General features: G+C 38.8%; 1 protein-coding gene across 11 annotated transcripts in view; it reads right to left on the bottom strand.

Annotated features, from left to right (window-relative positions):
- LOC107739264 (pleckstrin homology domain-containing family A member 6-like) overlaps nt 1-26,538 on the bottom strand; it is a 97,341-nt gene that overhangs the window by 4,269 nt on the left and 66,534 nt on the right. For 2 of the 11 annotated variants that reach the window (XM_016551303.1, XM_016551297.1), the window contains exons 7-26: nt 15,191-15,390; nt 13,762-14,214; nt 13,033-13,531; nt 12,591-12,677; nt 12,181-12,234; nt 10,020-10,100; nt 9,207-9,275; nt 9,017-9,097; nt 8,682-8,831; nt 8,474-8,569; nt 7,851-7,962; nt 7,028-7,164; nt 5,063-5,245; nt 4,095-4,161; nt 3,773-3,876; nt 3,399-3,575; nt 2,687-2,836; nt 2,443-2,576; nt 2,210-2,352; nt 1,309-1,405 (exon numbers count right to left, since the gene is read on the bottom strand). In XM_016551303.1, the coding sequence (XP_016406789.1) occupies nt 1,311-1,405; nt 2,210-2,352; nt 2,443-2,576; nt 2,687-2,836; nt 3,399-3,575; nt 3,773-3,876; nt 4,095-4,161; nt 5,063-5,245; nt 7,028-7,164; nt 7,851-7,962; nt 8,474-8,569; nt 8,682-8,831; nt 9,017-9,097; nt 9,207-9,275; nt 10,020-10,100; nt 12,181-12,234; nt 12,591-12,677; nt 13,033-13,531; nt 13,762-14,214; nt 15,191-15,390 (3,072 nt within the window). In that variant the 3' untranslated portion in view covers nt 1,309-1,310. Of the gene's footprint in view, nt 1-1,308; nt 1,406-1,817; nt 2,353-2,442; nt 2,577-2,686; nt 2,837-3,398; nt 3,576-3,772; nt 3,877-4,094; nt 4,162-5,062; nt 5,246-7,027; nt 7,165-7,850; nt 7,963-8,473; nt 8,570-8,681; nt 8,832-9,016; nt 9,098-9,206; nt 9,276-10,019; nt 10,101-12,180; nt 12,235-12,590; nt 12,678-13,032; nt 13,532-13,761; nt 14,215-15,190; nt 15,391-26,538 lie in introns of those variants that run through there. The other 9 variants (XM_016551302.1, XM_016551306.1, XM_016551299.1 and 6 more) reach the window with 8 other exon arrangements.

The raw sequence follows: 26,538 nt of genomic DNA, 5'->3' as shown, positions 1-26,538 counted from the left end.
CAGCTCACCATCCAAATAACAGCATTCCTACAGTAAAGCATGGAGGTGGTAATATCCTGTTATGGGGGTGTTTCTCTGCAGCAGGAACTGGAGCACTTGTCAGGATAGAAGGAAAAATGGATGGGGCAAAATACTGTCAAATTCTTGAGGAAAATCTGCTGCCCTCTGCTAGAAAGTTGTCAATGGGAAGAAGGTTTACCTTCGAACAAGACAATGACCCAGAGCACACAGCAAAACTGAGCCAACTCAGTGATTCTGTTTTTATTTATTTTTTATTTTTTTCTCTGACATGTTGGTGTTATATCTTTGACTTGGATGTTGTAAGTTGCACTGAATAAATACAGCTGGATAAAACAAAAACTGCTTGTCTTCATTTCATGCTGCGAATCAACAAAATGTGATTATTTTAAAGGGGGTGATTCTTTTCTATACCCACTGTACATTAAACACACCATGTGTGACAGGGCCTACATAGTTAAAGTTAACATGTTTATAAAAATAGCTACCTGAATAATAATATCTGGCTTAATGGCACACTTTATTACCTACGTCTTAAGAGTCTTTTGAACTCTGAGGTTTGCTACCAACAGCGAAACGCAAATAGAATACATTCAATATGGTTGTTCTTTTGCAATGCGAATGGTTAAACATTCGCCTCTGCATTCGCATACTTGTGTCAAGTGTTTCTGACCCAACAGTTAATAAGGTGAACCAATTGTACAACAGTTGCCAAAATAGCTGCATCTGGTTTCCGTGTGAAAATATTCTTTAATAAACTGTTAATGGACCACAAGAGAAATTTAGAGTTCATGAAAGTTCACTGTGATATGATTAACATAGTCCAAAACGTTCAAACACCAACATCACCTTTTTAAAATTCTTGTCACATGGTTTTGATCATGGCTGACTATTATTTAGTCATGAGCTGATTGCAGCTGTTAAGTTTACAGTTAGTCTGTTAACACTGTGTAGACTTGATCACTGGAAATTATGCTGATAATACAGAATGAAAGCCAGTCAACACATTTGTAGGAGCTGTTTGTGAAATAGCCACAAGTCCTGTAATAAATGTGCAGTTAACCAAGATTAAGAATTTTTCTTAAATTCAATTTTTTCCATACCAGAATATTTTTCTACCAAAACAGGGTGGTGTAAATGCATCAATATTCAGCGTTGTTATATTTCTAGCTCTACTGAAAGTAAAAGAAAGCAAGGGCAATAATGAGCAGGACCAGGAAGAGAGTTTGTGTGAGGAACTGGGAAGTGAAAGGAAGGGGCGGGGATTGTTGTGCAGTGGGTGGGACTCACCTTCACACCTTCATGATGTGGGAGGAGTCAGAGTAGTCAGCTGAAGGGGGAGGGACCAGGCTGGTTGGGGAGGCAGGGGGACTGGGGACGCACTGGGCTGCAATGCAGTGAAATTATGGGGGGAAAAAATGTCAAAAGAAAACATATGCCATGAAGCAAATGAAATAGGAATTGTGGGACAGAGAGGTGGATATATACTGTCCTCTCTACAGAGCCACAAGCCAGAAGGCAAAATTAATCCATGCTAATTGAATTTTTGACTACAAAAAATATGGAATGAAATGAAAGAAAACTATGAAGGAAAGTCCAATGCATGATTTTAAATTTTATTTTGCATTTTGGTTGTCCATAAATCTTCATCTAGAAACTGAGATCAAAGGCATGATGAATAAAAAAATATATATTGTATTTTTAAAATTCTCTCTATTTATTACTGATGTTTGTCCTCTCTGCCTTTGTCAATTCATATGTGTTCTGAAGTTTAAAATTTACAATTGACAATAACAAACCTTTATATATTCATAGTCGTTAATTTGAGAAAATCTATCACTCTAGAGCAGTTCCCCAGTGAATCTAGATGGAACTAGACAGTGTGCTTCAGTACCGAGGTCACACATCTAGATGGTATCTAAAAGCTTCATAAATGTGTTGTGAATTTTGAAACAGATCAATTAAATATCAATTCAAATATCAATTTCTTCTGCAAAATAGCAAATCTAATAGTTCAACTAAGTCAAACAATAACTATAATTAAAGTGCAACCTCAGCACTGAAGTGTGGTGAAGTGTACTTTGAGGACATCGAGGAGCATGTGACATTGAAAGGGCATGAGGGTGAGACAGTGGTCAGACAGTTGGTGTCACAGCTCGCCCAGGCTCCTCAGGGCGGCAGGCTTCCTCACCGGAGAGCAGCCGGCTACGGCGGGAGGCCTCAGCAGCCAGAGCGCAGGAAATCTCGATGCGTTTCTCCTGCTCATGAAGCTGCAGCTCTGGGTTACTGGGTCCCTCCACTGGCCCGTCCAACACCGGCACCACATTTTGCAGGCTGGAGAAAGACAGATAGGATATTAATATTCAATAAAAAAAAATAAGGTTACTCAGTGTGCAGTGGATGAGGACATGATGTGCATCATACTTAGATTTGGCAATCAGTGTCTTGATTCTTTCAACTTTCTTCTGTTTTTCCCGCAGCTCTTCTGGGCTGAGTGGTGTACTGGGCTCAATGTCCAAGTATCGCTCAGGGATCAGGACTTTGTCCGGCATGGACAACTAGAGAAACAATGACACAAATGTCCTTGCCTATCCTTCACATCAACCGTTATTAAAAAACTGGACAATGTTCATGGTGCAATGTGCAGTGCTGCTATGTGATTTCTAACCTCTTTGTTGAGATCCAGGTCATAGTGTTCAGGTTCCACCTGTCGTCGCAGACGAGCAATTTCTTCCCTGGGTGACTCCATACCTTCTCCCCTCACAGCCGCCTCAAGATCCTTAATATCCACCTCATCAGCCGTTACTCTCCTCCGCACCTGGATATCAGGAAGAAACAACTGGCTCATTGCTTAGCGTGACATAAACTGCAAAATGGTTTCATAGAATATATTTTATTTGCCTCACACCATTTTTTCTTGTTTTAAGCATATACTTTATGGCACCCAATATAATTATATTTAGAATATATCAATAATATATTTTGCAATAATTTTAATAAATTTCAAGTGCAGATAATTTTACTGGACTGCTTTTTTTTTTCTGTGAAGTGCCTAAACGATCACAACTGACCCTTATAAACGGTGAGGGTATGAATTGAGGCAAGACACTAGAGGTAAATAGGGTAAAAAAGATAACTGATAGATATCACCAGATTTAACCAGTTGATTAATTACAGTACATTAAGACTATTATTTTGTATTACAAGTTTTCTGAAAGTTTGTTTAAATGAGCAAATGATGCATTATCAAAATCGACCAGTGCATGAAAAAAGGTTTTGAGCTATTGGTAATAAAGTGCACTGATAACCAGCTAAACCTGCATTAATGTGTTACACCTTCAGTACAGAGAAAAAAAAATGCTTAAGAATATGACAATAACCACTCTGTAGTTAGCAGAAGATTTTAAGCCATCAATGTTCTGGTTGCTGGCGAGGTTGAGGCTGCGCCTTTTGTCTCTGACGGAGTTGCTCTGGTTTCTTCGTATCCTCTCGTTCTGTTCCTCCACAGTCATTTTAGACTTTGCCTCTGCGGGGAACACTGCACTCTTTGGCCTCTCCTGGGACACACATCCAACACCATTACACAACACATTTATAAAAGATTACCTATAATGCCACCTAGTCCTATACATACTGAATCAGAACCCATAATTTGGATCTGTAACTTATGCTGATTAAACTAATGGTACTGGCTATATTTTATAGTTCTTCATATTTTCTCATAAAACAGTTTACTAGCACAGATTTAACTTACTCTGGAAATGTGACCATTGGACACCTTCCCATTTCTCCGTTGGACGCCATCAGAATTGTTCTTGTTTTCTGATGGCGACTTGGTCCTGGGTGGAACAATTCCGACTGCAAAGAAAAAGTCAATTATAAACTACATTTTTTAGACAGGCGCCATTGTGAGGCAATAAAATCGTGTTGGTTTCTAGTCTCTCTTTTGATTACAGTTTTTCACTTGTTTCTTACTGTAACCATGATTTAAATATAATTTATCCTATAATTAAATATAATTAACTTCATATGCTCAGGAAATAGCAAGAAAAATGTCAGCCCTTTTTTCTTCCTACCTTTATTCTGGTTGGATTGCTCTGTATCAAAGTCACTGATCTTTTCTCCCTGTGAGTTGTAGTTGTGCTGGAACAAAACATAGCAATTGTAAACCCTAGTAAAAATATCCTAAAGAACATACAGTATTGCTAATGGAATTTCTGTCATAATTGAAACCAGCCATCCCATCCTGACAGGATTAAAATACATCTTATTTGATTCTTATCAGATTCTTAATCGGATTCCTTTCAGACTGGTTTCATATTATGATAAAAAAAAAAACACCTTTAGCAATCCTATACCTACATTTTTCAAGGAAGCCATTTTTTCAAAAAACAAAAACACAAACACGAATTCATTTTAGCAATTCATCATGTTATATTAGCATACAGAAAAAAAAAAACAGTTGGCATGGGGCACAGTGGGGGCTTCTACAGGTTGTTCAACAGCGTGATGCATAGCAGCCTGTAAATGCATGAGGTTGTTGAGGCAAATACGGCTATAAGTAAAAGCCATGAAAGCATTTTTATACATCACAGCGCTATCACCAGCTTGAATAAACGCAACACTAGCAAAGAAACAAGCAAGCACAAATAAAACAGGTCCTAAGGATAGAAATGGGGCAACTACAGTAGTGTGTATATGAAGGAGCTTGATCTGTCTACCACACACAAACGGAGGGAAAAATGGGAGCTGTTGGAAGACAAGCTACTCCGATTTATTTATTCCAATATTTGCTATATCTTACATCAGATGTTATATTATCATGGCGTTTGGTTTGAGATAAAGTAATACATGACAAAATTGTATATATGTAAAAGCAAACAGAGATTATATGAAGTGAAAGATAGTGAAATGGAAAGAAAGGGAAATAATGAAGTTAATTGGTGTAGAGGAAAGGAAGATGTTGTTGACATTGTAGTGATGATCATGGTGCGAAAATGGACACAGTCCTCATTCTCACAGTGCGGCCGCCTCTCTTAGGTACCTTTCTGCTGCGGAAATCTTCGTCATCCTTGTAGCCTTCCTGGTGGATGCCTGAATGGGGGCCCATGCTGCGCAGCCAGGCATTGCTGTCTAAGGGCAGGGGAGTGACAGAGGGGGGAAAGGACTGGGAGGTCTCCAGGGGCTGGTAAGATTTAGGAAGTGGAGGTCGCGGAGGACCAACCTCCTATGGAAGGAAGGCAAGGGAAAAGGAAAAAAACAGGAAGTTGGGAAGAGAAAGTAAAAGATATGGATAGAACAGAAATTAAGCAGAAGGGAAAGAAAGAAAGGCAGGGAGGAGGAGAAAAGAGAAGGGATGGAGAGTTGGAGAGGTGGAGAGTGAGCTGTGCATCAGGAGCAACTAAGCCAGGTGGAGGGCGGAGAGAATCATGGGAGGCATAGAGGCATGGATCCCTCACCACAACACTAATAAACACTGACCTGCACATGACCCACACATGTACTTTGTGATTTTGGCAAATCTCTGCTAGCAAAGGCAACTGTGAGCTGGGTTAAAAGGCTTAGGCCATCTGCTTTAACTTTCTATTGTGACGTAAAATTTGAAGTCTGAAAATGTGCAGTTCAGTCAGGGGCTGATTCTTCTGAATAAACTGCATGTGCCAGAATGGCGTAAAACTCTGGGCATATTTTGGTAGCGTATCACTGTGGGAGTGGGTCACCTATGAATACTAGCAAACACGCACAACCAAGTGTTTAAGAGTGACTATAGCTAAGTAACAACATAAAACAGAATCATATAACCAGAAAACAGGTATTAGACACAGAAATAATCTTTGAATCCCATTTCAGGTCATTTAATCATCATTCCAGTTAGAATAATTCAACTCCTGATTAAAATCACTCTGCTTTCTCTTAAGATAAAAAGCCAATATAGTGCAACAGTGCCCATCTACTTTTTCAGTGACCATGATTTTTCTAATTCATTTTGCCCATAGGGATTTTAAAAAGTCTTTGTTCAGGATTTATAAGCCACCCAACCAACCAAATACGAAGTGAATCAAAAGATCACAAACTTTGATTTGAAGGGAAAAAGTATTTGAAAATCAGACAAAAAGACAAAGGTACAAGACTGTCTACTTAACAGCTTTAATGAGGGAAAGAACTAAAGTCCCATGAAGCATTGTGAAGGATATAATCAAACTGAAAATGATAAAAATATGTAAAACTGATTTAAAGATTCTAATTATGTATATAGAAAAACATATTTTACATTTATTGCAAAATATACAAATTATTCATATAAATATTTAAATAGCTTGAGAGTGTAGGGAGACTGATTCCCATTATTATATAATTTGCAGTGATTCATGGGAGTGTGTGGGTGCTTGAAAGTTCTTTTGCTGCAATTTATTTGTTGCAATTCCCTAATTGGTGACAATTTCTCTGCAGAATCATGTGCAATATAGTATTTCACCAGGAATTACACCGTTAAACATGATTATTTAAAAAATAAATTGAATTAATGCAGGCTGATGACTTTAACAAAAGCATATACCACCAATTAACATCCTCGTAGCTCACAGTAGGTCTGTCGTTAAAGTTATTGTTCAAAATGTATTCCCTATGGAGAAAATTAATGGGATAGTTACTACTATAACACAACTGTTGCTTTATTATGGTATCTTTTCAAAGTAAAAGCTTTTTAAAATTATCACCACAACTTCATGGCAGTAGACTATGGTTAGAGGTTTCTTTAAATGAGCATAATACAGCAAATATCATTTATTGTGAGTCAGGAACAATTCAGGCTGTCTGGGATAAACAAAAATAGCGAGTCCTATGATCAGACTTGATTTAGTTACGAGAAGCAGAACAATTTGATATTCCCTTCTTCATTTAAGTGAAATGATCTGGTACTACAGCATACAGTATATGCTACTGCATTGTATTCTGTACACTGTAATGAATAAGACAGTCTTTCATTGAAGAATAATGCTGTGTGAAATACCTCTGTGGCCAGCTGTTTGGTGGGAGAGGCCTGAGAGCCAGGGACAGGAGAGAAGGGGCTGAGAGGACTCGTCAGACTCACTGAACTCAAGGGACTTGCAGGACTGTTTGTGCTGAAGGAGCCGGATGCTCCACTGGCTACAGGAGACAGAGACAGATAATAGAGTTAAGGACCAATGTCACGACGTCAAAAGTAACCTAATATTCTTCCCTGTAATATGCTCTGCTTTGCTGCAGTTGCATTCCAATAAAAAATAATCAAATCATAAAACAAATGTCATTGCTGTCTGTTTCCCAATTACTAAGCCTGTTTCACATCGTACGCACTGCATGAAAGCGTTGCAGCAGCAGCATAACTGCAACAGCAGGCACACAACGTTCTCACAACATTCATGTTACATAAGAAAACTGCAGCTCTATACAGAAAATATAGAACAGAAGTAGCGACAGATCTTTTCTTCTGTTTTGTGATGTACAGCGAATCTGAATGTGAGCTTGCAGTTGACTGTAAGTAAGGGACAGGGTTTATGTAGACCAAATGAATTAAAAAGTCATTTAATAGAAGCATATGTCATAAAACAAGTCTGTCGTTTCACCAGATGAACCAGTTATGACATTTTGATTAAAAATTACGAACCAATTTTACAAATTAAATTATGTAAAAAATAAATAAGGTGAATTTTCATTTCATGCTGACTATAATAAATAGCCAGAAACTGGTCAGAAATAAGTCATTCTTCTGCTCTGCAGCACCATTGTGCTGAGTGCCAAAACGAACTTGCATAGATTATGTGTGATGCCGCGCAGTATGGAGATCATCTGACCTCTGTGCTTGGCCGTATCCGTGCCACGAGATGGGTTGTTCTTGTGCAGCCCCTCCAAAACATCCTGAACCCTCCAGAACTCCTTCTGAATGTGCCTGTGTACCAGCTCACTCTGGGAGGAGAGGAGATTCGGTTAGACAAGTGATTCATTGAAACAGAGAGACACATGCATTATTGAAGCACTGTCATCATTACAATAATGCATATTCAATTCTTATTCATAATTAATGAGAGAATCACATGCCATTCAATAACTGATTGCATTATTCATTTCCATTTCAAAGGATTTTGACCAGTTCTGTTGCATTAAACAGATAATTACTATGGATCTTAATTGAATATTCAAATGAATTCTGTATCATCAAGGTCACCTTAATTTACAACAATAATGCCCTCATCACACCACTAACAGTGGATAAAGGTAAATCAATCATGTAAAAATGATCATGACGGTGCTGAATGCAGTGGAGGCCATTCGCATGATAATTGCATGTGCTCATAAATAAATGATTTGCCTAAATGGAAAGGTGGCAGAAGTCATTAAGGGCTTGTAGTGAAGGAGTTCTAGGTTTCCTGGTAACTAATGATGATGATGACAAATGTGGAGCCAGTATCCAACGTACCTGCCCTCCAGAATTCAGCTGCTCCCACAGGTCCCCGTGGATGCTGTTTACTTCATCCTCTAGTACCTCAAACTCCATACGGGTGGTGGCCAGGGCCTGTGAAGTACAAGTAACAAAAGAAACAGCAACATTTATTTAATCAAAAACATTAGCTTCGGTTATGTGGTAATGTGTGTTCATAAAAGTGTAAAATTGTCTGGTTTCCTACACTGGAGGCCTGAGACAGCTCTCCTCTGATGTTAATCAGCTTGTTTTGTAGACTCTCCTTCTTCAGCTGAAGTTTCTCCATGGCCAGCGGCTGGTTCCTGTACAGCTCCATCTCCTGATGCGTGGCCACCAGCACCCCCTCTAGGCTGTCCTGGAAATTGCAGAAAACAGTCAAGTGAGTAAGGACAGTAGTTTTAGGCATAATTAGGTGGTTTATATTGATAATGTAATATTAAATATTAAATTAATGCTGTAATATTTGTTTAAATATTATATTAAATATATTATAATAGTATTTCATAACCATTTTTTTTAGAGAACTCCTAAAAGCTGTACCTTTTCCATTCGCAAACGATGAACTACAGCCTCCTGCTCTTTCACAAGTCGATTCTGCTCACACAAGCGGCCCAGTAGTTTCTGTACACAGACAAAATGAATGAGTTCATGGCTCTGTTATGTGAATGACAATGATTTGCAAAGTTGTACATTTATGCATGTCTTTCTTTGATCAGACAAAGTGACTTACACTGGTCTCAATCTCATTAAGCTTCAGTGTGGGATGTAGGTCACCGTACACATCATGGAATGGAGGCACCTATAACCAGAGAGAATAAATAAAATGGAAATCTTAGAAGAAAATCTTTTTCTTTTTCTTTTTCAAAATTTGATTTTGGAGTAAATAAGATTTAAAATAATAATATAATGAACAATAAATAAAATAATACTAATAAAAAAATCCAAATACCATTGTTATTAATTTATGAATAAATAAATACCAAAACTTTTAAAATAAATAGCCACTGCAATGTGCTGTTTGCATTATTCAGCAACAAAAACCATCCCAAATGCTGTGTCAATGATAAGCCCCACCGTGTGAAGGCTATCCACTGAAAATGGCTTTCTTGCTTGATGGTATGAGTGGATAAGACAAATACTGTACACAAAGGACAAAAGCAAGACGACACAATACACAATGACCACACAATGGAGGATGTGATTTTAGGCAAACAAGCACTGGAAATGGTGGGATTCAGATATAAAGTAAAGCAAAAAATCTTAAAACCAAAGAGACACTGAAGATTGTGGCTCTCTTTAAGCTGAACTTAAAGGTTAAGGCTCTAAAACTAAACCTCTGTTCACTTAAACCTAAAGCACTATCAAAACAGCCAACATGCCACATCGACCAGGATGCACAGAGAGAGGCAGGCTCCGCCTCAACCCCAGAACAGCCTCATTTGAGCCTAACTTTGGCAGAAAGAGGCTGAACTGAGCTTCAGTAGTGCAGGAATAGCAGGTAGAACAGCAGCCTGCCTCTCTAGAGGAGTCTCGACTCTCTTACTTGTGAGAATAGTTTTGCTTGAGGAGAGGAACGCTCAACCATTCTGGTTACCATGCCGATTAGGTGATCACCATCTGTCATCTAGGGCAGAACACATTATCATTCACCTGGCTATATGCCTGACCTTGAATATGGCCGAATTTGATGGAACCTAGCTTACAGTATACTTACAATGTCCACAGCAGATAGAGGACATAGGAGAGACTGGGGCAAGTTGTCAGACTTTTTTAACTCTAGTGAATATTTCTTATGGTAGGTTTATTTTTGAAAGTCATTACACTACACTACCATTATAAAGTTTGGTGCAGTAATATATTTTTTTAATGTTTCTGAAAGAAGTCTCTTATACTCACCAAGGTGGCAATTATTTGATGAAAAATACAGTAAAAACAATACTATTGTGAAATATTATTAAAATTTAAAATAATTTTTTACATATTTTAATATATTTTAAAATGTATATTTTCCTGCGGATTTTCTGAATTTTTTTTCTGGATTTTCAGCCATTACTCCAGTCTTCAGGCACATGATCCATCAGAAATGATTTTAATAATGAAGCATTTCTAACGATCGATGTTTAAAACAATTGTTCTGCTTCATAGTTTTGTGTTAAGCTGTGATTCACTTTTCTCAGGTTCTTTGATGTAAAGGAAGTTCGTATAAACAGGACTTAAAAATAAAAATTATAACAGGCATATCAACAAAATATAATCAGTAAAAAAAAAATGAAACAATAAACAATTCATAAAACAGCAAAACTGCAAAAGAGACTAATTAAAAGAATTATTGAAAATGTATAATTTACAAAATATAAAACGTGACAATTTGCCCCAATAAAAATGTTGGGTAAAACTTCCTCAATCTGATATAAAAAATAATCATGTCCAGAACTGACAAAAAAAAAAAACCATTTAAAACTGTTTTTTTATCAAGATTTTTCAAAACCAACATAAAAAAATAACACTGCTAGAGTAAACACATATTTGTGACTCTTGACTCAGAACCTTACAGTTCCTGAGATATAACCCTCGTGACAACTTCCCCATGTGACAATTACGAAGAAGCCATATATAGCAGCCGCTGCTGTTAACATGCAACTGTTATAAAATTAGAAAACACTTTCAAATCAGTGTTAGAACTGACACAGAGAGGAGATAGGAGAGAAGACGGTGAGAACAGGAGGTGGTGCTTCAGAAAAATGTTTGAGAGGACTGTGACTACATTTATGACATGGTTGTTAATGTCTTGAAGTGGACAACCAAACATTGGTCAGTTTGTTCTTTATCGTCCTTTAATGTGAAGCCAACAATCAAAAGCTCTGTTTGAAAACTTAGTGAGCTGACTCTGTCTACTGTCCACATGCAGATGCTTTCTAAAGAAGCATCCTAACTAAAGTGGAAATTCATTCATTTAAAACGTTCTACATATTCAAGTTTTAATCATAATTGTGATGAGAGGGGCGGGGCCGAGAGCCGTGGGAACGGAGCGAGGCCGGTGTAGTAATTGCTAATGCGCGACACCTGCGCCACTCACCGGTCTCGAATCTTACGGAGGAGCTCCGGAAGGATAAAAGGAGGAGTGACGACAGTGAAAGACAAGAGAGGACCAGGCCTGGAGTTTATTTTGTGTTTTGGTTTTGTTTGTGCGCTATTTTGTGTTTGGTTATTTTATTATTAAAATCTTTAATGTTCGCCGGTTCCCGCCTCCTTCTTCCCGACCTACGAACGGTGTTACAAAGATGTTATAGAATAATAATTGAATGAAACCCTAATTTTGACAAAAAATGGACATTCGACCTATTTCCACTCACCGGTCTCGAGTCTCACGGAGGAGCTCCGGAAGGATAAAAAGGAGGAGGGACGACAGTGAAAGACGAGAGAGGACCAGGCCTGGAGTTTATTTTGGTTTTTGGTTTTGTTTGTGCGCGACAGTCGTCCGCGAGGGGCTGTCGCGCTATTTTGTGTTTGGTTATTTTATTAAAATCTTTAATGTTCGCCGGTTCCCGCCTCCTTCTTCCCGATCTACAAACTACGTTACAATAATTAATATTCTTTTCATGCTTGAAATGTCGCTTAGTTGAGTAGCTCACTAGGTTTCGGAACAGAGCTAACGTGCTGTCAGCATTGAATCTCAGTTGTGGTTGTTGGACCGAGCCTCCTACCTGCTGATCTAGGTACTCCAGGTTCCTCTGAAGCTGCACATCTAAAATGTCCTCCTGATGTGTGCAGTGAGGCAGCAGCAAAGCCCAGTGTGTCAAACCCAGCAGCAGCATACAGCACGCAAAAACATTGGATGGAGAGACGGAGATTGAGACACAGGTGAGGACAGACACATGCTAATCACGGCATTGCTAATCACAGCAAAGTGTGGTGCAGCACGCTCATACTCATAAGAACAGACAATTACATGCCCTCATCAATCATTCAATAGCCAAGCTAGTGCACTTGATCTGTTGCACATACAAATTATCAGTCACGTGATCACATGACTTGCTGGTTCTCAATTGACAAGGTTGTAAATGGTGTGTATCATGCTAAATACATTCACAAGTGCTTAAAAGTGTTGACTTACCATTTTACTATGGACCAAAGGGGATGCTGGGTAGTTGTAGTGGTACATTCCTTGACTGTAAGAGCGACGATCTCCAGGGAAATCATACTAAAACAAGAATAATTATGGTAATTTAAAGTAAGACACAAAAAAGGCTAGATCTGCTGGAATATATGCAATTATATGCTATATTAATAGGATATTTTATTTTTTAATAATGTTAGGCAAGTCCTTCTGTAATATATTTTTGTTCTTAGGTAATATAATATAATTTCTTTTGATAATTTAATACAGGAGTGACGATATCCAGGGAAATAATATTAAAACAAGAATTAATTATGGTAATTTAGTGTCAGCATATAATATATTTTGCAGTTTACGTGGGTAGTTCTTAGCCAGAATAATTTGTAATTGTCACAAGATAATTGGTTATGGATACTTAGTTGCTTGACAGGTGCTTTACCTTAGGTGAGCTCAGTGACCTGCGGAGCCCGTAGACTGAGGGGTCAGCATATATACCCTCCTCTCTGAGTCGTCCTGGTCCCCGATCAAACCTGGCGCTGGGCGATCGGGCAGGTGAGGCGAAGCTGTGTGGAGAATAGGGTCCTCCTGATGAAGAGGAGGGCGAACGAGGGACCGACCGTGAGCGTGGCTGTATGGAAAGCCGTCTCATAGAGTTCTGTGCTGAGTCTAACTGTGGGTAATAGGCAGGACCCTTGGGTCCCATCATCCACTGAGGGTCTCGAGGTTGACCATATAAGGGTCCGTCTCGCAATGACCGCCTCCTCTCTTCCATGGTCCAGCGAGGCGGTGGTCGGTTGTATGCAGCCGACATGGAGCAGATGCTCTCAGGTCGCACACCAGGTGGGTAGAGGGGATAGTCATCCACATACGGAGGGCCGCTGTACACACCGTAATAGTCTGCTGACATAGCACGGTTTACTGTGTGGTACCTGGATGGACTAAGAAGGGGTGTAATTATCATAGACTGCAGAGAAATTAAATGACTAAAGTAAATCAGTTTACTAATTGTACCTGTTTTATTTAGTTTAGTTTAACACATATTAAAACTAAACTTAAACTATAAAATTAAATAAAAAATTAATACAATAAAAATGTAAAAAAAAAGAAAAACTGTAATAACCCTGCTGAGAAAAAAATGATGAGGTTACGAAGGCACTCTAGACCTCACCTGCAGCCGTCGTCTTGAGCCACTATGGCCCGCCGCTGGTTGACCCACTGCTGCAGCTGCGTCATGGAGCTCTTCCTCTGGGCAAGTCTCTCCGGCACCGTCCTAGGCACAAAGCCCCTCCGCATCATAATATTCTCCTCATGCAGCTCCTGCATGTCCCTCACGTTCTCTTGGGACTGGTATCTTGAACCGTTGGGAGGACCATAGCTACCCCAGCCGTTGGGGTGATGGGGTGCCAGGCCTCCTTTCTCCCCCATCCTGCCCTCTATATTAGGGGTAACTGGGGTCACTGGGGTGCTGGGCATGGTGTCTCTGGTTTCTACGCCGTTAAACTCGTGTTTGACAGGCTCGTGGACATCTGGCCTCTGCCCGTTCTCTGCATGAGAGTTGGGCTCGAGACGTTTGGCTACCATGTCGTTTTGTTCTGCTGTAGGGACATGCTCAGACCTATTTCTGCAGAACAGCAGGAAAGAGAAAGACAAAACATCTGTAAAACACTGTCATAAACAGAGTGATGCCTTTGATCTGTTCAGTGAAATGTTGTGTTATAAGGAGTGCACATGACTGGATGTTCCAGAGTATCAGGGTAGCAGCATTAACGGCATGCTCTTGTGCTCCTTCTGTGCTATTTTAGTTGTTGTTTTTAGCTGTTGCTCTGCATACATTTTCATCACATCTGTGTCTTTGGCTGTTTGCGAAATGCTGACATTGTCCAAAACCATATTACATTCTACTGTGAAACACAAAAGTGGAAATCTTGAAGAACTACTATTTGAATTCTATATAAAAAAAACTATTTGTACTGAATAGAGGTTCACAAAAGCACCAGAAAAGTTTCATGGAAGTAGCCATTATGACTCATGTGCTACATTTCTAGTAATAGTGGACCAATATACTATCAAAACCGATATTTAGCTTTTTTTTTTTAGTTCTTGTAATTGGACAATAAGTTTTAGTGTTTGGCCGATAAGCGTTGCAAACAGGACTTTTATTCTGACAGCGCTGAAAACATGGTGCCTGAGTGCATACGCACAGAAAACACACATGGATGCACATGACATGAGCGAGCAACTTCAAACTATGCTGCGCTATTTCCAGTTGGTCACTATGTGGTCATATTATTTATGCCATATTCACTGTGCAATACATTTAAAATTAGCATTGCCTAAGAAAATAAGATTCCTACTGCACATGTTACTAGTACGTCCTGTTGCTTACAATGTTACACAAATCCTTTTTAGTGACTTTTCAAACCCAATTTCTTCACTTTTGAAAAGGCCATAATAATAATACAGGATTTATTTATTTATTTTCAGAGGAAAGAGAATCATGTGGTTTGGATTGGAACAACAGGAGGGTGAGTAAATGATGACAAAATTTTGATTTTTGAGTGAATTAAAATTTAAATATTATAGATGCGTGTGTGTACCTGGATGTGGCCGGGATGTGGACCCTGGCAGCCTCACTCATGGCTTGGATCCACTCCTCCTGCTCCTTCTGGCTGTCTGCACTGAAGAAGTATGTACGAATTCCTGTGTGCTCAACCTGCAAACAGAACGCAATACTGCCCTTTAAATCCTCACTTTCCTCTTCCTCCTCCTCCTCCTCTTTGCTGGTTTCGCACCACACCTGCAACAGAAAAAGAGAGAATAAGAGAATATTACTGTACTGTCATTTAGCCACTCCCAGTGTGCAAGAAAACAACTGTAAACCTGATGCCACAGGGACAACAGAGCATGCAAAACAGATCCAACAGAACTCATGCAAAATAGTACATTCAATTGTTCATATGTACATGAGCATGCAAATAAAAGCCTACAGATAAAAGACATGCTTAAAGACATAAGCATAAATATAGAATTATTATTTGGAGTAATATTTGGCTTAAATGAATAGTTCACCAAAAATGGAAATTTGCTGAAAATTTACTCGACCTTTAGGCCATCCAAGGTGGAGATGAGTTCATCGGAACAGATAAGAGATTTAGAGAATTTGATTAAATTAAGAAACAACTAGTTACATCTTGGATGGCCTGAGCTTGAGTAAATTTTCAGCTAACTTTCATTTTTGGATGAACTGAAGTTGCAGTGCATGCAAACAAAAATCGGTCATGCAATGACCGAATTTTTCATGTAAAGTCATGAATCTAAATGTGGCCAAATTTGTAGACATTTAATATGCAGCACAACATTGGAGAAAAGTGTGGCTTGCACATGCAGATCAGACTCACAATTATAGTGATTAAACGTTGAGCATTAGCTGACAGGTGACTGAAGACTTTCAAAAAGTAATTTAGTCCAGTTTAATTATTTTATATAAACGATTGGCATTCATTTTAGACTATGACATATAGAAGTTTGAAGATACTTATTTACTTTTGTCAACATAATCATTACTGTCAGCTCATGTTAGGAACGTAAGCAAGTGAGTCTGATCTTGTCACTTTTCATGCAGTTACAGGAGCAAAAAGAGGTGCTCTGAAATACCTACTAAATGTGACACCACATATTGGAGGAAACTCACTCAGGGGTCCGCAAAGATGGGGGGTATTGGGAACAGAGGAGAAAAGACTACATAAGGATGACTAGATCAAATATAAAGGTCAACTTTAGGAGAAGGTTAGATGTGGGCTAGATGTGGTCAGGTTTATCATAATGGAGTGGTCATAATGTGTATTAATATCCTGAAAGAAATGGCAGTTAGTAGAAATGTGGCTTTGTTGTGTTGTTACAAATACAAAACATTAGCTGTATGAAGCACATAGACACCTGACAATGTAAAACCTTTAAGTAACACAATAGTTTACACACGCGCACGCTTATCCAAAACACTGTAGTTCAGAACTTTACCACATGGGGGCAATACAGAATGATTTAGAGTTGATTGTGGACAATACATTCTGTAGTCCGTTAAGTAGCAAACAGCAGAATTTTTTTTTGAAAATTTGAAAAATATATAGCAAAAAGACAAATGAATTATATTGACTTAAAATGTTCAAAGTAAACAAATACACAGCTAAAAAAATTCGGTCACAGCATAGTATCTCAAAAGAACTCGACAAACCTCAGAATCTACAAGCAAATGTATCTTTTTCTTGACTTAATTTATGGCTAATGTCTGAAATTAACCGTTGATATTGAGGGACAATAAATATAATATAATATAATATCAAAATATTATATATATAATATATAATTAAAAAGACATGACAGTTTAACGCACAGCAGGTTCTGAATGAAGAGGGTGTGTGATCACTGATGAAACCTGACAATCACTGGAAGCTACAATAATCTGACCATAAAATGTTGTAATTAAGCATCTCTACCAGTGCCAATACTCTCAGTTAGTCTCACATAAAACGACCTGCACTAAGTCATCTGAGGGTGTGCCAAAATCAGTTTCATACAATCCATAGTTAACTGCTCCACAAGACAGTTAGCTAACTGACACTACAGACCATTAAGGAACAAACTGTATTTTTGAATAGACAAAACCTGATAAACAGGATTTGTTTTACATATACAAAAAGTTATAGTACTGTATAGATAAAAATTTTCATATGTGAAATGTCTGGTAAGGAGAAAAACCCTGAGAGTTTCATTACCATTCATTCATCCGTCAAAACAACTTCAATTAATCAGAATAACAAACCTGGACTAAAGTAATCAAATCATTTATTTCCTGTTTATTCACTCAACAGGCTGCATGTTGTTTGCATGCTTAAATTTCTCTTGAAATTGAGAAAGTTATTTGTGTCACAGGAAGTAGACTGTCAAAACAAAAGTTTGCTCAAAGTTTGCACTGCAGTGGTGGCTCAACAAACGTACAGAAATCTGGTACAAAAATCTAGCCATGCTATTGCAAGTCGTTTGTTTACCTTTGTACCTGCCAAAAGAATGCCTTGTTTGCTTTGATTGAACCTCTCCCCGAGGAAACCGTCAAACACTCCTGCACAATTGATTCATTGCAGGGGCTTGGCAAATTCTGTGCTAACTGTTTGCATTTGATTTTACAGAGAAGCCATTGTTCTTGTGCAGATTATTACTATGACTCTGAGCTGGCACTTTTAAATGTTTGTTTAACTTTAATATAGCTGGTCTTCATTTCAAACTTTATAGTGTGTCCAACCTTACAGCACAACTTTATTTAAGGAAATAAAGTGTAGGAGGAAGAGGTTTTCTGGCAATTTGTAAGTATGCAAAAGGTATTTGACATTGCTTTGTGAAGACGCATGACAACTGAACCATGTTAAGCTGAAGTGGCATGATTTACTTGTAACTAATTTGTCAATAAATAAATAAATTAAATAAAATAAGGAATGACATAAAGGAGAATAAATGACAACAGAATTTTCATATTTGGGTGAACTATTACTTTAAATAAACCTACAGTTTTAGCAACCTAAACAGGTTTTAGTGATGCTTCAATGCTTGTAAATCACTTCCTCAAAGGTGGATTGAAATAGTCCAAGTGCATCCTAGAGAAATATCTGTGGTCTATAGGAGACATTTGCGTGGCATCACATGCCAGACTTATCTATCTTTACAAACTTCCTCTTAACTACCAGGTACCCTTCTATCCAAACAAGCAGAGGTGCCTTCTTTCCTTCTTTACAAATCAGAAAGAAGAGCTGACTTCCTGTCACATAGTATGTCAGTGCAGGACTATATTTAGTTAAACCTTAATTATGACCTAATAGAAAATGTCTGTCATCCTTGGTGTGTGAAGAGTAATAACATGCATAGTTCTCTCAGGAACGTGAGAGCTCAATATCGTCCTCAGGAATACCACATGCTTGGTAAGATCATAGACAAGAACCAACACAACATCACTTTTATTGTAACTGGGGATATAAGCCTACGCTTGTGAAAACCGGAAAGCATGTATTAGAATCTCGCTCTGTGTAGGATCTCATATGATGACGCCCTCTTTTTTGTGCGTTTGATAATGCAAGTGATGGTAACACACCAGACTAGCAGATGATTTGATAAGACTGACAATCATTTCACCCTTTTATTGCACATAAAGGAAGGTCAAGCTACATAGTCTCATTGTAATGGGAGTGTGTTTTGTTGTCTCTCTCTGTGCCAAGAGCTCTCCGTCTCCTATGGCACTGGCACAGAGGTGCGGCCCGGGACACATTAGCTACACAGATCTATTACATAGTGGTGGAAAAGAACCATGTTTACACTGTGGACTTAAAGGGTTAGTTCACCCAAAAATGAAAATTCTGTCATTAATTACTCACCCTCATGTTGTTCCAAACCCGTAAGACCTCCGTTCATCTTCGGAACACAAATTAAGATATTTTTGATGCAAGCTCTCTGACCCTCCCACAGACAGCAAGGGTCCTTACACGATCAAGGTCCAGAAATGTAGCAAGGTAAAATAATCGATGTGACACCGTAATTTTACGAAGCTAGGAGAATACTTTTTGTGCGCAAAAGCAAAAAAAATAACGACTTTATTCAACCATTCGTCTCCTCCGCGTCACCCTGGCGCCATTTTGGAGACTATCCACTGAACATAAACAGCGTATGCTGTTCTGTGTCAGCTGCGCCACGCGGATGCCATTTTTCTTTTGTGCACAAAAAGTATTCTCGTTGCTTCGTAAAATTACGGTTGAACCCCTGATGTCACATGGATTATTTTACAGATCTCCTTGCTACGTCTCTGGACCTTGATCATGTAAGGATCCTTGCTGTCTATGGGAGGGTCAGAGAGCTCTCAGAATCCATCACAAATATCTTAATTTGTGTTCCGAAGATGAACGTCTTACGGGTGCTGTCTATGGGAGGGTCAGAGAGCTCTCAGAATCCATCACAAATATCTTAATTTGTGTTCCGAAGATGAACGAAGGTCTTACGGGTTTGGAACGACATGGGGGTGAGTAATTAATGACAGAATTTTCATTTTTGGGTGAACTATCCCTTTAATCGAATGTCCAAGAGGGCCAATTTATTGTTCATGTTTGATCATAAATTTCAACAGGTCACAATGAAAGTCATTGTAGGTTATTTCCTTTTAGCATAATATCCACTGACATACTTTCCCATCTTTGCTCTGACCCATGGTTGAGCCATTCAACTTGGCTTTTTACAAAAAAAAAAAAAAGAAAAAAGTTTAAACTGCTACAGTTTAGATGGGATTTCTTTACCATTTTCTTCCGGTAAATCCCTCAACGGCCTCTGAAATCCAAAACAAAACCAGGTTTAGGGAGAATACAAAGTTTTTTTTTCTTCTCAAAAGAAACCAATTTTGTTGTGGTCTCTTATAACTGTAAGGCAAAGTTACGCATGTGGTATTTCATTGCAAGGTATTAGTGAATTCCACCTGTATTATTTCCCTAATCCTCAATTTCAAACAAAACTGTCACATCTTGAGAACCATCTGGGAGGAAAAGCTCAGAGAATGAGCAGTTCACCTGTCAACACTCATTGCATCAGACAGTAGTCAATCTGAGCATGAGACATGGTGGGACGTTACGCTGGACAGCAGGTACCAATGCCCAATTCCCTGCCTTGCTTTTTGGAGTGCCAGATGGAGGAGGAAGCAGACAGTCAAGCCTCAGCAGGTATGGAAATGACAGACCTGTCTCCCTGCCTCTGTCATTCTGTTGGTCTCTTTCTATTTCTGAGCCTCTGACAGGTAGTTGCATACTCTCAGTCATGCAGAGCTACTAAATGTTTGCTGATCCTGTAGTTCAGGGATGTGAGACGTGGTTGTGTAGATAAAAAAGCTTTAAGAAAAGCATGATACCCGTCAAAATACCAAAAACTATATTTACACTTTATGCAAGCAATAAGGTACGAGAGGCTGTGCTGTATCGTGAATAAATCACGGCTGAAGGGCGTTGTTCCGCAATTTCGTAATTTATTCACAATATAGCACGGCCTCGAGTATATTATTGCTTTTATAAAACGGTTACCATACAATAAAAAATATTAAAACCAAAAATGTATGTATTGAAATGTTACTTTTTTGAAGCAAGTCGTTAAATGCTGTCCTTCCGCTAAAAAATAGTTCCTGACAGCAACAGTAAACGGCAAGAGAATGTTCCGAACATGCCTCATCTAATGGAACTAACGTTAAATAAAAACAGAGAATAGGAGCTCTTATCATCCGCTGTGTCATTCTTTTTTTTTTACACCATATATGATATTTTCTCACACACATACATCTGCTTATCTCTCAGCATGAGAAAACGTCTGTTTTCCGTCTTTTACTTTTAAAACAGACGATTCGCGGCACAGCGCGAGTTTGCGAGCGTTTACAGTGTAAACTGATGGACATACAGAATCATACCTGAAACAGAAAACTAATAAATACAGTAATATTCCCTCCTCACTTTGGAAACTGTAGGCGTCCACACAGACGCGCACACGCATCAACACATCTCCGCATGAGAAGCGTTTATTAGACAGGGGGAAGGGCGGTGTCTCAAAATTAAAGATGAAAGATGCAACATAACGCCAGCAGGGGTCACTCATACTTCATTAAACAAATATCAAACAGTTAATTCTGCCGAAATACATAATAAATGAAACAGTTTTGATGCTATATTATTGATTGCTTATGTTGCTAAGGGTGTTGCTCTGTGATACACTATATATATATATATATATACTATTATTATAATTAAAAGAATGCAAATTGAATTAAAAGGCTACATGCATGATTTATTATAAATATTTATAATATAAATATTTCATAAACATTCATTTTTTTATAATTTAAGTTTTACATTTATCATCTTTATTATTATTACTATAAATTTATTTAGAAGTACTTACAAAGCAACACATTTAAAATAAATTTTTATCTAAATATTTTATACACATCCCTTCGACTGACTTTCTTTCTTATATTAAATTGAGAAATACTTGAAAGTCTACACATATGATTAAAAAAATACTGTATATATAATAATATATATTTTGTTTTTGATTATTATTATTATTATTATAATAATTATAATATAAATTAAAAATCTCCTATCCCAGCTGTCCAACCTGCAACACAGCTGGGTGAAGGCAAACAGATGCACAAAAAAATTAACATGCAACATAGCAGGAAGGTTACAGCCACAGCTGTAATCTGATGCTCTCCAACATGTTGACAAAGCAGTTAACAGCACGAGCTCAAACAACGGCAAAAATATGGGGGAGAGCTGCAAAATGAATGATTGCAGCAACCTTTAATGACCAGGCGTCATACAGGGCTGGACGGCTCCTTGTGTGTGTGTGTGTGTGTGTGTTCCGTCTCCCACAGTACTTCACAAACAGACACACACAGAGAAAGACACAGGCAGGCGCACACACACGCACACACACACACACACACACAGAGACACAGGCAGGCGCACACACACACACACACACACACACTCTCTCTCTCTCTCTCTGGATGGCTGTTCTGAACACTCTGATGTGTACTTCATACAGAGCAAACAGACATGTCTGATAAGAAAGACAACTCAGACCTGCACGTTAACCAGCCCAGGGCTGCTGGGAAGAACAAAGTGAACTTGGGACAGACAACAGCGATTGCAGAGACAGGTGAGAACGGGAGGTTTGATCCAAATCGCCATTAACAGCTCCTTCAGATTGGCTGCAAAAACCTGTTTAATGGTCCACCCTACCACAGACAAATATGCCTATCACAAATCTATTACAATGAAAACTGTCTGGCCATATCTGTGCATCCCACATGCAGGTTCTGCCAGTGGTTCAGCTGCTTAAGACTTTTCTCTCAGGAAAGGATTTCTCAGCTGTAAGTCTGATGGCGTGAGTCGCAGACTCACCTCCTGATCTTTCATGTTTCTGCCGATCATCCCTGAGAGAAAAGACAAATCTTAGGCTGAAAGTGTTCCAACCACACAGCAGTTACACAACCAGCACTCATTAATATTGCAGCAGCTCTATACTGGGACACAGGAACAAGAGAGAAGGAGTAAAAGAAAAACAACCAAAGAGAACATTTAAAGGGGTCATATGATGCTGCTATAAAGAACATTATTTTGTGTATTTGGTGTAATGAAATGTGTTTATGCGGTTTAAGGTTCAAAAAACATTATTTTCCACATACTGTACATTATTGTTTCTCCTCTATGCCCCGCCTTTCTGAAATGCGTCGATTTTTACAAAGCTCATCGTTCTAAAAAAGCGAGGTGTGCTTTGCTTGGCCTGCTATCCAGTGCATTGTGATTGGCCGAATTCCTCAAGCGTGTGATGGAAATGTTACGTCCCTTACCATATTATGATGCATGTGGCAACCACATGTGACGACCCCGGGCTGGACTCCGCTTCGTCCACGGTGAAAGCCGATCCGGCGATCCACAGCGCAAAGTTGAAGTATTTCCTCAGCGACCAGCAGGGATCAGCTCCAGGCATGACGAAGCGATATCGTCCTCTTTTGGAAGGCCAAACAAAGTAGTTTCGCTTTCACAACGAAGCACACAGCGCCTTCACGACATGGCGGCGGCGGCAACAATACTACAGTGAGAATAAAAGTTACGCCTTCTTTCTTTGCGTGAACATTTGGGCGGCGTTATGCAAATCTTCCCAGATAGTGACGTAGGTATGTGGGGGCGTGTTAGAACGAGCCGTTTTAGGTAGGTGTGGCTGACTCTTAACTTTCATAAAGAATATCTCTTTGGATTTGAGACTTTAGTCTTTGCAACTTTACAGATCTTCTTTATGCACCAAGAGCTTGTAACACTCCAAAGAGAAAGGAAAAATTGAAATCGCATCATATGACCCCTTTAACACACATATAAATGTTTACCCATAGCTATCTAAAATAAGTTGGTCTGTCAACAATTAAAAATTGTAACTACCGTTTTTACAATTACAGTTTTTAATAGTTTGACAGCACAACATATTTTAGATAGCTAGGTAAAAGTTTATATTGTGTGTGTGTGTTACCAAGTTCACTTTGGTAGATTTCCTTATCACAAAATACAGGTGCATCTCAATAAATTAGAATGTCGTGGAAAAGTTCATTTATTTCAGTAATTCAACTCAAATTGTGAAACTCATGTATTAAATAAATTCAATGCACACAGACTGAAGTAGTTTAAGTCTTTGGTTCTTTTAATTGTGATGATTTTGGCTCACTATTCCTCTTGTTAAGCCACTCCTGAACCACAGACAACATCAGAGGCGTCTTACCTGGGTGTGGTGTAGTGTTATATGCATTTATGATATAATTGCATATTGACTCCCCTTGGGGTTGACTGCGGGGGGGTTACTGGGTCAGACGAGTGAGACTGTACCATGCATGAGCGGGCTAGCAGCAGGAGCTGCTGGTGTTCTGTAATAAACGTGATTCTGAGTTATAACTTTCTGTGCACGTAGTCTATCTGATACACTGCACTAGAAGAAACACTACACTGGGCTAAGGAGAAGAAGAACTGGACTGTTGCCCAGTGGTCCAAAGTCCTCTTTTCAGATGAGAGCAAGTTTTGTATTTCATTTGGAAACCAAGGTCCTAGAGTCTGGAGGAAGGGTGGAGAAGCTCATAGCCCAAGTTGCTTGAAGTCCAGTGTTAAGTTTCCACAGTCTGTGATGATTTGGGGTGCAATGTCATCTGCTGGTGTTGGTCCATTGTGTTTTTTGAAAACCAACGTCACTGCACACGTTTACCAAGAAATTTTGGAGCACTTCATGCTTCCACCTGCCCACCTGCCCACACTGCCAAAAGCACCAAAAGTTGGTTAAATCACCATGGTGTTGGTGTGCTTGACTGGCCAGCAAACTCACCAGACCTGAACCCCATAGAGAATCTATGAGGTATTGTCAAGAGGAAAATGAGAAACAAGAGACCAAAAAATGCAGATGAGCTGAAGGCCACTGTCAAAGAAACCCGGGCTTCCATACCACCTCAGCAGTGCCACAAACTAATCACCTCCATGCCACGCCGAATTGAGGCAGTAATTAAAGCAAAAAGAGCCCCTACCAAGTATTGAGTACATGTACAGTAAATGAACATACTTTCCAGAAGGCCAACAATTCACTAAAAATGTTTTTTTTATTGGTCTTATGAAGTATTCTAATTTGTTGAGATAGTGAATTGGTGGGTTTTTGTTAAATGTGAGCCAAAATCATCACAATTAAAAGAACCAAAGACTTAAACTACTTCAGTCTGTGTGCACTGAATTTATTTAATACACGAGTTTCACAATTTGAGTTGAATTACTGAAATAAATGAACTTTTCCACGACATTCTAATTTATTGAGATGCACCTGAACATAAATAAATAATATTATTTTAAACACTTAAACACACTTAAAAAGCACATCTTATATTGACATTGGCAACACACACACACACAAATTGTATAATCTTTTTTTCCTTTCAGATTTTCTGTGGGCCCCCTACTGATTTCTTGCAACCCCCTAGGGACCTAAAAACCTCTGGTCTAAAACACTACACATGTAGCTTTCCCATTGAAGCATGCCCTGTCTGAGGCCTCATGTGGTGTTCTGGACATATTTTCTTGTTCGTCTTCTGTGAAACATTGCTATTTCACCATTTTGACCTTTTTAACGACGTGTAAAAAATAGTCTTGTCAAAAACATGGCCCCCTTCTCTTGCTGTACTGTGCAATTTTACAATGCAATTTTAATTCAAAATATTTATTTCAGTGATTTCACAGCTTTTGTCTAGGAACTTTTTACCTTTTCTTTTTTTCAATTGTCTCCACAGTTGAAGCCAGGTCGATTCTCACCGTATCCACTTCTGTTGAGTTAAGAACTGGGCACTTTGAGGTGTGACAAATGGAAAGAAGAAACATTCCTATAAAATTCACGGCCCACTGACAGATCTCTTTTTTTGTTACAGCCCCTTTTCAAGTTAATAAAAAGTCCAGCACCCTCAAAGCATTGAGCTCATGAGCAACTGGGCATTTTCAGAAGAAAAAAGGTGGCTAAATTAACACTATAAAACCTTGTGAAATCTAGCAGATGTGAAATAACTACAAAACATGACTGAGAAAGTTTGACCATGAGGACCAGAGTGTGACCTAAGATTGAATATTTTATGAAGGATATCAAGTTCAAGTTCAAGTTCAGTTTTATTTCTAGAGCACATTTAAGCACGAAACAAGGCCGACCAAAGTGCTGCACAACATACAATAATATATAACAAGGAGAAAATCAGAAAACAAATAAAAACAATTCAAAATCCATACAACAGCAAAAGCAGATTAAAACAATTCAAAGGCGCAGATTACTACATGTTAAAAGCCAGAGAGAAAAGATGTGTTTTAAGATATGACTTGAACTCAGATAAAGTAGAAGCCATTCTGATGTGAATTGGTAAGTTGTTCCAAAGGGTGGGGCCAGCCACTTCAAAGGCTCTAGATCCTCTGGTTTTTAAGCGTGTTCTAGGGGTCTGAAGGAGAAATTTGCCCTCTGATCTTAGTCCCCTCTTCGAGGAGTAGGGGTGGAGTAAATCAGACAAATAAGACGGAGCTTGATTGTTAAGTGATTTATAGACAAGTAGCAATATTTTAAACTCAATTCGATAGTGAACTGGCAGCCAATGCAATGATCGCAAGAGGGGAGTGGCATGATCAAACTTTTTACACCGCTTCAAGAATCTAGCTGCAGCATTTTGAACTACTTGTAGCCGAGAGATTTGGGACTTTGATATTCCGAAATAGAGGGCGTTGCAGTAATCCAGCCGAGACGTAATAAAGGCATGGATAGCAACCTCTAGAGAGCTTTTTGAGAGAAATGACTTGATTTTAGAAAGGGAGCGAAGATGGAAGAA

The sequence above is a fragment of the Sinocyclocheilus rhinocerous genome, unplaced genomic scaffold (genome assembly GCF_001515625.1).
Source record: "Sinocyclocheilus rhinocerous isolate Xijiao unplaced genomic scaffold, SAMN03320098_v1.1 scaffold14, whole genome shotgun sequence".
NCBI classification, from domain to species: domain Eukaryota; kingdom Metazoa; phylum Chordata; class Actinopteri; order Cypriniformes; family Cyprinidae; genus Sinocyclocheilus; species Sinocyclocheilus rhinocerous.
The sequence above is the reverse complement of the archived record's forward strand: the minus strand, read 5'-3'. Positions and strand labels throughout refer to the sequence as shown.